The 13,842-nt window shown below is 41.3% G+C and overlaps 2 protein-coding genes across 2 annotated transcripts in view; one reads left to right on the top strand and one right to left on the bottom strand.

Annotated features, from left to right (window-relative positions):
- Positions 1–13,842, top strand: part of LOC118241374 — a 328,035-nt gene that overhangs the window by 155,466 nt on the left and 158,727 nt on the right. The window lies entirely within an intron of this gene.
- Positions 1–13,842, bottom strand: part of LOC113569406 (NACHT, LRR and PYD domains-containing protein 12-like) — a gene marked incomplete at its 3' end in the record, with an annotated part of 457,338 nt that overhangs the window by 442,713 nt on the left and 783 nt on the right. The window contains exons 2-6 of the mRNA XM_035526146.1: positions 12,526–12,639; positions 9,890–9,944; positions 9,250–9,454; positions 6,399–8,193; positions 3,435–3,605 (exon numbers count right to left, since the gene is read on the bottom strand). Coding sequence (XP_035382039.1) covers positions 3,435–3,605; positions 6,399–8,193; positions 9,250–9,454; positions 9,890–9,944; positions 12,526–12,639 — 2,340 coding nt within the window. The remainder of the gene's footprint in view (positions 1–3,434; positions 3,606–6,398; positions 8,194–9,249; positions 9,455–9,889; positions 9,945–12,525; positions 12,640–13,842) is intronic.

Below are 13,842 nucleotides of genomic sequence, written 5' to 3'. Positions count from 1 at the left end.
TACACATTTTTCCTTTTTTTGTTTTTTAACAGAACAGTGCCTTGAATCTGCCACTATTTGTATTTTATATAATTTCCCTGCAAAACACCTTCCCTCTTGTTTCTGAACTTCTGAGCCCTCTAGACATCTTGTGGTTTTAAGTATTTTCTGTGGTCAGTGTTTGTTCTCCTGTATGGAGGAAGCACAAAGACGAGGAGCACATTCTATCAGTGAGGGTCCAGTGAGGAGCACATTCTATCAGTGGTGGTCACAGACAGATAATAGTTCTCTTTCTCTCTCTCTCTCTCTCTCTCTCTCTCTCTCTCTCTCTCTCTCTCTCTCTCTCTCACACACTCACACACACACACTCACACACACACACACACACGTTTCAATTGAGGTGAAGCATTATAAACAGTAAATGAAACATACTTGTCTCAATCTGTATTATAAATAAGATTTCAAACAGTAGTTATATTTGTCCTGAACTAAACAGTGTGAGCTCTGGTTTACTGGCTGGCAAATAATTTTAGCACCAAATGTCCAGTTGAGGCCTGCAGAACATATTTATTGGAGGGACAGATGGGACCAGTGAACATCTTGTGGTGACACATTAAAATGGCCTTACAGCACAGAGGAATTTCAGGGTACACAAGTTAATATAGTGGTAAAACCACGATTATAGTGTATAATAAACTACATACTGTTTAATTCCTTATCAGATTATGACATTCAGGTCATGAGGTCAGTCAGGGAATCATTAATTAACCCATAAGATTACAATTTGAATGAATCATCACCAATAAATCAAGGGTGTGAGTTACATAAACATAAATATTATTACCTGAGAAAGGTTTCATTTCTGTCCAGCAATTAATATTTTGTCATTTATAAGCATCTTCCATTCTTTGATTCATCCCCTCGAAAAAGGTTGCATTTCAAGATTCCAAAAATTCTACTTGTGGTTATAATTCTATGTGTGGTTATATTTCTACATGTAGTTATATTGCTACATTTGGTTATAATTCTACAAGTGATTATAATTCTACATGTGGTTATATTTCTATGTGTACCTGAATTATGTAGTATCAAATGGTGAATTATGGGTGCAGAAATATCTGATCTAAAGTTCTGATGTAATTACAAAACACCACATATGCTATGCACCACACACACACACACACACACACACACACACACACACACACACACACACACACACACACACATACACACACAATATCGCTACTTCACACAACTAATTTATTCACTAAAATCAACCATTTACATTAACACACAAAAAAACAACAACTAAACAAGTCAGCAGAGCTGTGGGGCTACAGTGAGAGTGGACACAGCTGACACTATAGCAGACCTGTGGGGCTACAGTGAGAGTGGACACAGCTGACACTACAGCAGACCTGTGGGGCTACAGTGAGAGTGGACACAGCTGACACTACAGCAGAGCTGTGGGGCTACAGTGAGAGTGGACACAGCTGACACTACAGCAGACCTGTGGAGCTACAGTGAGTGTGGACACAGCTGACACTACAGCAGACCTGTGGGGCTACAGTGAGAGTGTATACAGCTGACACTACAGCAGACCTGTGGAGCTACAGTGAGAGTGGACACAGCTGACACTACAGCAGACCTGTGGGGCTACAGTGAGAGTGTATACAGCTGACACTACAGCAGACCTGTGGAGCTACAGTGAGAGTGGACACAGCTGACACTACAGCAGACCTGTGGGGCTACAGTGAGAGTGGATACAGCTGACACTACAGCAGAGCTGTGGGGCTACAGTGAGAGTGGACACAGCTGACACTACAGCAGACCTGTGGGGCTACAGTGAGAGTGGACACAGCTGGCTCCTCTGTCTCTGTCTGCTGTGTCCACTCTCTTCCATGTCCTCCTCCTGGATACTTTCACCATCAAGTTCTTCTGTCTTTTCTCTCTCCTGCTGTCTTCTTACTAAAGAAGGTTGCCATGGCAATAGCATTACTCTTTCTCTTCATCCTGGTTATTTTCTGTCTCTCTATACTAACTGTAAACGAACAAGCAGAAGTTTTTTATATTCTAGCCAGTTCCTTAGATTTAAGGAAGCTAACATTAGCCTCATTAGCTTTGTTAAAAGACATCAGGCACCCAGCATGCCACACACACACACACACACACACACACACACACACACACACACACACACACACACACACACACACACACACACACACACATACACACACACTTCACTCCTTCTCTGCTCCTAATCTCCTGATTACTGATTACTGTGTCTTGTGTGTCTTTCTTTCTCTCTTGTAATTAAGTCCACAGGTTCACTCGTCCAGTGCTGAACATTGTTCCTCACTACTCACTGACAGAGTTTACTGTCAGCTGTCAGCTCAGTTTCTCTCTCTGCTGACTCAACGTCTTCTACCATCACTGTTTTTATTTTTGTTTGATGTCTTTGGCTTGATGAAAAAATTAGCAGCCAACATTCACTCCTAAGTCAAGCTAATATGATGTTAGCGTGAGGTATCTAGGAGTAGTAACCAACAAATATACTGTAACTTGGCAAGCTTAAGGTTACTAATATTAGCCAGCTACATGTTTCATAAAAACACCTGTGGAGAGAGATCACAGATTTATCTTAAGGAATAACCAATAAACTTTTCAGTTCTATTGAATGAATATTAACTTGTTGCGTTCTTTCCTCCAGCATGGCTGTCAGTTCAGCTCATCTCAACATGTGTTGAACACACCGTGTAGATCATAATGAGAACAGGGTCTCCCACCCAAAAACACAAGGGAATCATGTGTGCTTGTAAAAGTGTCCTGTAATGTGTCCAAAACCTCAATGGTTCAGCTCTAAAATTTTTAATTAAGATTTTATGGGCTTTTATTTGCAGAGAGATTAGAATGACTGATGTTTACAGTGTTTCCATACATAAACTAGTTAAAATCACTCAGTGAAAATCTTACATTAGAACACTTCATTTTAAAACACTGTTGTTGGAGTTTCAGAATATATTCATCCTGTAAGACATTTTGCAAAATTTCTCCTCTCAGGTGACCAAAAATGCAGCTTGTGGACAAAATGCCAAAGCGCCTAGTTGAAGCAGCATTGTAATAAATACACCTGTACATGTGGACAAGGACTCATCTGTGTCTTCTCTTTACAATGTTATATTTCAATTCTAGACTTGAATATCTGCCCATGCATCACAAATGTAACTCTTTGTCTCCACAGTGTGGTCATTTAAAGAAATGCAGCGAAGTTTCAACAGAAAACTATATTTAGAAATATTTGAAGAAGAGAACTTTATAATATAAAAGTGTAAATTTCCTTGCATTGCTTTACCTGGCAATGTTTGTTTAATACTGTACTATAAGGGAGTTGACACTGACCTTTTAAAATGCCTCTTTATTTACATTCAAAAATAGTCACAGAAACTCACCTGAGAATCTCCAGTTTACAGTGTGAACTCTTCAGTCCAGCACAGAGCTGCTCCACTCCTGAATTCTGCAGGTAATTATTATTCATCTCCAGCTCTCTCAGTGAGTTTTCTGTTTGTAGAACTGATGTGAGGGATTTGCAAGACTCTTCTGTGAGACCACAGCCAGATAGTCTGTAAATGAGTAAATACAGTAAATAATGTAGTTCAGTGAGAGGATGATGAATTAAAAGAGCTGAACTGCTAATAAAAATTTTAAGAAGAGCTTGAAAGGTCTGGAACACACTGATACATTTTCAGCCTTTTAATTTTACAAACACAGCAACATTTCAACACTACTGTGTCTTCATCAAAGACAAAATAGACAAAGACATGACAAATAACATTCATTAGCAACCTAAGACAGGTGAACAAATAATGGATGGTTGGTTCATAAGTCAGTGAATGGCAGTTACCATAATCAGAGTCCAAATATCAAAATATCCCATCCCTAACACCATAACAGGAAACAGAACAACACAGATCTCATTCAATGTTACACAAATACAAATACACTAATGTACAAACAGAAAATATTGTTGGAAGACACGCAGAGTAGTGATTATGGAGGAATATTCACTGTAGTATTTATTATGGAGAAATAAACAGTAGTGACTATGGAGTAATGAACACTGTAGTATGATTATGGAGGAATGAACATTGCAGTAGTGAATATTAGTGTATGAACACTGCAGTACTAATGATGGTGGGATGAACACTGCATTAGTGATTATGGAGGAATGGACAGAATGCAGAGAGCAGAATCTTTTACTAGTGTTTACATTCCTGTGCTCACACTGAGTCACTGATCATGAAACATTCTCCTCTGCCTTTGCTTTTCCCAGTGAGGTCCTGAGTTCTGTCTGTGTGGTGCACCGAGAATCCTGGAGGCTCAATACCTGAGTCAGGGACCCCATCAGTCAGTCAGGTGTGTGTGAGGCAGACCCCATCAGTCAGTCACATGTGTGTGAGGCAGACCCCATCAGTCAGGTGTGTGTGAGGTAGAACCCATCAGTCCATCAGGTGTGTGTGAGGCAGAACCCATCAGTCAGTCAGGTGTTTGTGAGGCAGACCCCATCAGTCAGTCAGGTGTGTGTGAGGCAGACCCCATCAGTCAGTCACATGTGTGTGAGGCAGACCCTATCAGTCAGGTGTGAGTGAGGTAGAACCCATCAGTCCATCAGGTGTGTGTGAGGCAGAACCCATCAGTCATCAGAAAGGCAACTATCTCATGTCTGCTGTTGACATGAAATGTGTCCCTGGAGTTTGTCCTTCATGGACTGTATGTGTGCAGTAAAATACTGGGGAGAGGAGGATGGTTTCAGTTGGATCAGAACTGACTCACTTCTCCTGCACTGCTTGTGTGAGGACTCAAGCACATCTGACTTTTTGTACAAAAGAACTGATACGGTCAGTTTTACAACTGTGCTTACATGCATTTGAGTAGAGCCAAATATTAATACTTTCTGAAATTCAAGAAAAAACTTTCAACTGTTCACTCAAATTATGCTGATGATATGATTTGTAAAGAAAAGCATTGTATTAAACCTGAGAGAAATACAAAACAATCATTTTCACTAGTGGTCTGAGATATTGGTCCCACTATATATGAGCAACAGTAGTAGCCTGCTACAGTTTTAGGTGAGTGGCATGTTACACTGATCACACAGAGCTGTGAACGTCACTGCATGTTACACTGATCACACAGAACTGTGAATGTGACTGCATGCTACACTGATCACACAGAGCTGTGAACGTCACTGCATGTTACACTGATCACACAGAGCTGTGAATGTGACTGCATGTTACACTGATCATACAGAGCTGTGAACGTCACTGCATGCTACACTGATCATTTTACATTTATAGCATTTAGCTGACGCTTTTATCCAAAGCATCTTGCAATTCTGACTGAGTACAACTTGAGCAATTGATGGTTAAGGGCCTTTCTCAGGGGCCCAGCAGTGGCGGGGCTTGAACCAGCAACCTTCTAATTAAAAGTCAAGTACACATAGAGCTGAAGGTGTAGTAGTGGAATCAGTTGCTGTTAATGATGTTAGTTTATTTTGACTTAAACCTATTTACAACTAAATTATGACAAATTGCCTTGGTAAAATATTTAAACAATGAAAATGTTTCAGATGAAGTCATATTAACACCTACACCTTTATATAGTGTTTCAGATGAAGTCATATTAACACCTACACCTTTATAATGTGCCCAGTCATCATCATCTGCTCTAAAGAAAACCTGTGATAAAGTTTGAAAACTGCCATCAGTATATATATGTGTGTGTGCGCGTGTATGTGCGCGCATGTGTATACATTGGTCATGCTCATCCTTGTACACTTTTCTCTGTATTGGTCAGTATTGATTGAACTGTAATGTTGATCAGAAAGCTGAACTGATAGTTCATATTTGAACCCTTTTGTATGTTACACTGGGTGGTGTGGTGTGGTGTGTATGTGTGTGCGCATGCACGTGTACACACTGATAGTTTGTACTTGAACACTTCTGTATGTTACACTGCAGCACATTTTCTCTGGCTGTTTTACTAAGAGTGAACTATAAACACTGTTGGCCACTGTTTTAAATGTAGGACCATTCTCGACACAGAGACACACAACTATCCATGACATCAAATATCATTTAACCATCATTAATACATTTAGACTAATGAATCACTGGACTAAATTGAATCACTGGACAATGTTACTACATTCCAATGTTCCACAACTTTATGGTTTAACTTAAGCACCTGGTGTTGGAGCCTTCAATCACCTACATGTGCTTTAATGTAGGATCTCTCTATCCTGCTCTCTCTCTAATGTTCTCTCTCACTCTCCTTTTCATTTTTCATAGAAGACCTTCTGAGTCAAGCACATCTAGTGCTACATCCACTGTTCATCTCTAAATGAAAATACTCACATGGCTTTTCTGGATGCTTTGACCACTGGCAGCAGTCTCAGTAGACATTCCTCTGATGGGTCATATTTCCTCAGGTCAAACTCATCCAGCTCCTCTTCAGAGTTCAGCAACACAAACACCAGAGCTGACCACTGAGCAGGAGACAGTCTGGCTCTATGACGGTTAGCTCCTCTGTTCAGGTATGTTTGAACTTCCTGCACTAGAGAATGATCATTCAGTTCATTCAGACAGTGGAACAGATTGATGGATTTCTCTGTAGAGGGATTCTCACTGATTTTCTCCTTGATGTACTTGACTGTTTCCTCTTTGCTGGGAGAGCTGTTTCCTGTCTGTGTCAGTAGGCCTTGCAAAAGAGTCTGATTGGACTCCAGTGAGAGACCCAGAAGGAAGCGGAGGAAAAGGTCCAGGTGTCCATTTTGACTCTGTAAGGCCTTGTCCACTGCACTGTTGAGGAAGACAGATATTGGGGTTTTGAAAATACTGAAAAATCCAGCGTGTTTCTGTTGCAGCAAATTGGTGTTGGTGGAGATGAAGGAAATAAACACATATAAAGCAGCCAGAAACTCCTGAACACTCAGATGAACAAAGCTGAACGCCTTCCCCAGCTGTAGCTCAAACTCCTCTCTGAAGATCTGAGTGCACATTCCTGAATACACTGTCATTTCTCTGACATCAATGCCACTGTTTCTCAGGTCTTCCTCATAGAAGATCAGGTTGCCTTTTTCTAGCTGTTGGAAAGCCAGTTTTCCCAGTGCCAAAACATGTTTTTTCATGTGATTTGTGTGAGTCCTTTTTTGTCCTTTCATACTTCCTCCATACTTTTGGTCCTTGTGTCTGAGCTGAAAGATCAGGAAGTGTGTGAACATCTGAGTCAGGGTCTTGGGGATCTCTCCACTCTCTGCTTCACCCAACATTCTCTCTAGAACAGTGGCTGCAATGCAACAGAAGACTGGAATGTGGCACATGATGTAGAGGCTTTTTGATGACTTCATGTGTGTGATGATTCTATTGGCCAGGACCTGATCACTGATTCTCTTCCTGAAATACTCCTCTTTCTGTGGTTCACTGAACCCTCTTACCTCTGTTACCTGGTCAACACACTCAGGAGGGATCTGATTGGCTGCTGCTGGTCGAGAGGTTATCCATAGGAGAGCAGAGGGAAGCAGATTCCCCTTGATGAGGTTTGTCAGCAACACATCCGTTGAGGTCGATTCTGTTACATCCCACAATCTCTCATTGTTCTGGAAATCTAGAGGAAGTCTACACTCATCCAGACCATCAAAGATGAACAGAATTTTGTAGCTTGTATAATGTTTAGGTTTTAATTCACATGTTTCTGGGAAAAAGCGATGAAGAAGCTCCACCAGACTGAACTTTTTCTCCTTCAGCAAATTCAGCTCCCTAAAAGGAAGTGGGAATATGAAGAGAACATCCTGATTTATGTTTCCTTCAGACCAGTCCAGTATGAACTTCTGCACAGAGACCGTTTTGCCAATTCCAGCCACTCCTTTAGTCAGCACAGTTCTGAGGGCTTTGTCTTGTCCTGGTAAGGGTCTAAAGATGTCACTGCATTTGATGGATGTCTCCTGTGTTGCTGTTCTCCTGGATGCTGTCTCAATCTGTCTCACCTCATGCTCATTATTGACCTCTCCACTCCCTCCCTCTGTGATGTAGAGCTCTGTGTAGATCTCATTCAGAAGTGCTGTGGTTCCCTGCTGTGAGATTCCTTCATGAATCTTCTGACATTTGTCCCTCAGTTTGGATTTGAGCTTTCTGTGGCAAGCAGGGGCCAGTTCTGATAAAAGAGGAAGACAACAGAACACATGCTAATCTCTTTTAGATTCAGGTTCATTCATAAAAGACTCATTACAGGAGTTACAGGAAAAGAGATGAACAGATTGTTATAAATGGATAGGACCTGTGTTCTAATGTGATCTGTGAGAAAGGACCTGTGTTCTAATGTGATCTGTGAGATAGGACCTGTGTTCTAATCTCAGTTCCAGAGAATAAAGTGACACTTTCTTTTAATTGATGCTTTTAACATTAAATAAACGCTAAAAAGACCCTCAGTAATACATCAGTGATGTAACAGAAGTGAAGCATCTGAAGACATTCAGTAGATTAATTAATTCAGTGGTGTTTTAATTAACTCTTTAAATAAAATCTGTTTATAATCTGTTGAATTCAGTATCTTTTCACTTTATTTGAAGTATCAAAGCTCATATCTGCAGGTGTGAACTTGAGAACACATAACAGCAATAATACATACTCAACAAGATGTCATAGACATGAAGTTGACAACTGGATTTTAACTGGATTTCGGATAGGGTTTGAGTCAGGATTAGGGCCAGGGTAAGAGTTAGGACTAGGTTTTGGGTTGAGTTTATGGTTAGATGGGCTGGTTTGAGGTCTGAACACTGGTGTCTGACCACTTGAACTATTCCACTTGTGAGTAAACTTGATGGTGATTGTATCCAAACTCTCATATGATTCATTCATGAACATATACTCTGATACTTGGAGGGGTGGGGGGTGCATGTGGACATAGAAAAAAAAAAAGATCAACATCTGCCAGTGATTTGTGGTCAAATTTCACTGGTCAAATTAAATCTCAGCCCTAAAGAATAACAATGTATCCTCAAAAGGTCAGCATTCTGCAAACACATGACACATAGTCCAGCAGTTAATGTACTGTACTAACAATCAGAAGGTTGTCAGTTCAAGCCCCACCACTACAAAGTTGCCACTGTTGCCACTGCCTTAACCCTCAACTGCTTGAATTGTACTCTTTTTTTTTTCTTCAATAAAAGCACCTGCTAAATGTGATAATGTCATGACCCAGAACTCTTACTGGTCAGTAGTGTGTTAGCGAGGTCTTTCTGGTTCATCTTCCTCAGGACGTGCAGTGTGATCGTCAGTGTCCCCTCTCTGACACTGCTGTGATCCTCCTCATCCTCCACCTGTCTCTCAGTGCATGCTGGGTAATCTGAGCTCAGTAGATTCTTAAATCTCTTCAACTCATTCTTCAGCAGAGAGATGATTTTGTCCTCCAGCTCCTGAATAAACAATATCAGTGAAACTAGTGTTATATATGGATCTTTTTAACACATAATAATCAATTAAACAGAAGAGAGGACTGAACTGAGTGGGATTGTGGGGTCATGTGGACATTATGGTTTATAAAAGAACATAAACATCACATTAACTGTGCTGTATCTTAAAGTTTAAATATTAGTTAATTTTATAAAGTTATAATAGTAGTTTGTGAAGTTTGAGTTTTGTTCATTATCAGTTCAATTACAAAAAGTAATTAAAGTAAAGCATGAACCAGTAAACCACAGAGTCTCATCATGATCTGTGATCTAAACACACTCTAATGATAAAGACCCTTCCCCCCTCTCACACACACACACACACACACACACACACACACACACACACACACACACACACACACACACACACACACACACACACACACACACACACACCTTGAATACTGACTCCAGCTTTTCTTTAGAAATGTTTACAGGCTTCTTCTGGTCACTGTGGACAAACAAAACAAAGACTTTAATGGATAATCTACAGTTTATAAACATGAATCCAAGTTAAATTCATGGTTGTGTACATGATGCTGATGATGATGTGATACATGGCTTCAACCCAAACACTGTACTGACAGTAGAGCAGAATAACCAGAGAAGCTTCCCCTGGCCCTCACTCTGGTGATGTAGAATAATGTTTATGTGAATGGTGCTTCACCAGATACTGGGAAATGACAAACACAACCAGTTATATTTACCCCATCCACACAGAACAGGGGGCAACAGAACAGACAGACAGACAGAAAGAGAGAGAGAGAGAGGTTTAACAGAGCAGCTGTGGGGCAGCAGGCAGGATAATCAGAGGTGAAGCACCCTGACAGGCTGCACCCATGGTGGACACTATCAGATACTGACCAGAAACCAGGGTGAGGGTTAATATAGAAAGCTGTTAATTTAACAGTTCTGGGTAAACTGTGTTTGTGTGTTTGACATTATTCTACTCTCCAAAGATTGGGTGTATTGTATTTATATTCTGTGTCCCAAACCTGTTATGTAATACTCAGCGTTCATGCTGGAATCCTTCTCTCTGTAACAGATGAATAAAGTGTTTTCTGTGGTCTAGATGGTGGTGTGATTCTGGAGAGTTTTGTCCATCCTGTGACTGAGGGAGATCCTCTGACTCTACACTGTTTACTTCACCCCACTATCACATTACACCTCACAGCTGATTTATATAAAGATGGCTCGCTCATCCAGACCCAGACTGCAGGAGAAATGACTATCCATACTGTCTAAAAGTCAGATGAGGGCGTCTACTACTGTAAACACCCAGAGCAAGGAGAGTCACCACACAGCTGGGTCTCAGTCAGAGGTCAGCAAGCAGTGAATTTAAATGTTTAACAACCATTTTAAAAGAGGGAACAGATCAAACATGTAACAAATATTGTGATTTGTGTGCTTTTTTCAGTTCCCATGAGATCAGCTGGTGATTCCTCCTCTCTTAGCCTGGTTGGTTTGGCTGTGGGACTGAGTTTGGTCCTGTTCTTTATCTTACTGACCCTGCTGTGGTGCTACAAAACCAACACAGGTCTTAGATCAGCTGTGGATCATTTCTGAATACTGTAAATATTATATGTTTGTATGATACACATCATGAAACCTGTTTACAGTATTATAACACCTTTAGTTTATTTCCATGTTGCTCTGGTGCAGAATCTATGTGCCACTGTATTGGCAATCAGTCACACATCAGACATCAAATCAGACAAAGAGAGAGTCAGGAGGTGAGGGGTGTCAGTCACACCACTGCACACTGCTCAGACCATGAACCACTAACAACTTTCCTTAGTAACAATTAAAGCTTTAACTTTTCTAAGCCAATTTAACTCATCTTTCATCACTTGTGATTTGTTCCATACTGTGTCCAATAATCTTTCAGTTTGGCATTTACAAAATTAGCTTCTCTTATAAAGCTGAAAACTGCCCACATATATGACACAGATGTTTGATTTGATCTTTAGAAACCATTTCTCTAAAAACATTTTTTGACTTTTGTGATGGTTTTGAGCAGAAGGAGATGTGAAATTATTCTTGCAGATTGTGTCACTGAGGCTGTACCATCTTTGTGGTTAGAAAGGTGAAGGAATGTTCCTTCCCTCTGTCACTGTGTGGTATGGCTGGGGGTCTCCAGTACCACAGAATCCTCTATAAAGTTACACACCTGGCTGGAGTTGACTGATATGGGATAATAGCTAAAATTCCACTTTCTGCAATGTCTCTGTTACCCCAGTCTGGCTGTGCCCTGTGTGGTTCTTTATTGCACCAGTCTGTCTGTGTACTGTGTGGTTCTTCCTGTTATGACAGTGAATCCTGAGGCCTAGTCAATGTCCTCTGCAATTGACCAAAATGCTCTACCTGCTACACTACTGGGAAAAAGGGAGTGATGGGAGTGCTTGGTGGAGACATAACAGGTGTTTTTACTCTTCAACAGTATGAATAAACAAAAGAGTTCAGCAATGAAGGGCCAGACAACAAACACACAGGGACACGTCCTGCTACAGGACATTTCTCCTCCTAATAAACAACTGATGGAGAGGGACTCTCCCCAGAAGAAACAAGACAACACAGACATGAATGAAGAAAGACGACAGGAGACTTGTTGGGAACTTTCCACTTGAAAAAATACCCACACACCAAGGCTTCATAGAGTCCTTAGTGAAGTAGTTATATGGGGGTGGGGCCACTTGTGGGAGATCAGACTAATGAGCACTGATTAACTCCCAGCTCATGGCCTCCCTCTGGTGGCAGCTTGCTGGTATTGCAAGCCTCACGTTACAAGAAAGAGAGAGTTGGAGAATGTGTGTGTGGGTAGATGATGCTGAATCTCTCTCTCCTTTTCTCCTAAAACTAAAACACACCTGTGGTGAACCCCTCTTATTAGTTTGACCTGTAGAATGGTGATATTGTTTACTGGGGTATTAGTGTCATATTTGGGGTGGGGGAAGGGCAGGTCACTCAAATATTGGAGAAGAACAAATCCAACCCACTTATGAAAGAATCTGAGTTTGTAATGTGTCATTCACCGTAGGACTGAGGTCACAGGCCCACTACTGAAGTTAGGAGGAGGCTCCATGGACTGGTCACTCTTCATAGACACACAGCTGGGTACTGGAATTGCTGTGCTGTGCCTCCACCTCCTGATGACATTGAATAGAGAAATTAATTCACATTAAGTGCTGAGTGGGAGTAAAAAAAAAAAATCACATTAGGGAATAACCAATTACCCCCTCAACATTTTTACCCAATCAACTCCACCTGGTACCTGCACTCACTCGACATTTTATTAGAAACACCTGTCCTTCAGCAACTGCAAAAACACACCACACACACAATGTCTGCGTCCTCTATGGTTCTTTATTACCCCAGTCTGTCTGTGTCCTGTATGGTTCTTTATTACCCCAGTCTGTCTGTGTCCTGTATGAATCTTTATTACCCCAGTCTGTCTGTGTCCTGTGTGGTTCTTTATTACCCCAATCTGTCTGTGTCCTGTGTGGTTCTTCACTACCGCAGTCGGTCTGTGTCCTGTGTGGTTCTTTATTACCCCAGTCTGTCTGTGTCCTGTATGGTTTTTTGTTACTCCAGTCTGTCTGTGTCCTGTGTGGTTCTTTATTACCCCAGTCTGTCTGTGTCCTGTGTGGTTCTTTATTACCCCAGTCTGTCTGTGTCCTGTGTGAGTATTTGTTACCCCAGTCTGTCTGTGTCCTGTATGGTTCTTTATTACCCCAGTCTGTCGGTGTCCTGTGTGGTTCTTTATTACCCCAGTCTGTTTGTGTCCTGTGTGATTCTTTGTTACCCCAGTCTGTCTGTGTCCTGTATGGTTCTTTATTACCCCAGTCTGTCTGTGTCCTGTATGGTTCTTTATTACCCCAGTCTGTCGGTGTCCTGTGTGGTTCTTTATTACCCCAGTCTGTCGGTGTCCTGTATGGTTCTTCCTGTTATGACAGTGATTCCTGAGGCCTAATAAATGTCCTCAGCAATTGTATCCTGATATCTCATCCACCTGCATGTAACAGTTTCTAAAATGAATGAGACCAGAACCACCACTATTACTTTACTATAGTGTCAGTATCACAGAACTGGACTGTCCCACCATTACTAATGACACCAGAACCACCACTATTACTTTATTACAGTGTCACTATCACAGAACTGGACTGTCCCACCTGTTCAGGTAAGCAGGCCCTCCTAGATGGACCCAACGCCTGTCCTTCAGCAACTACACAAATATACCACACACACACATCCTTCAGCAACACAAACGTACTACACACCTGTCCTTCAGCAAGTACACAAATATACCACACACACCTCCTTCAACAACAAACAAACCACACGCACAC

Source organism: Electrophorus electricus, chromosome 5, assembly GCF_013358815.1.
Source record: "Electrophorus electricus isolate fEleEle1 chromosome 5, fEleEle1.pri, whole genome shotgun sequence".
NCBI lineage: Eukaryota > Metazoa > Chordata > Actinopteri > Gymnotiformes > Gymnotidae > Electrophorus > Electrophorus electricus.
The sequence above is the reverse complement of the archived record's forward strand: the minus strand, read 5'-3'. Positions and strand labels throughout refer to the sequence as shown.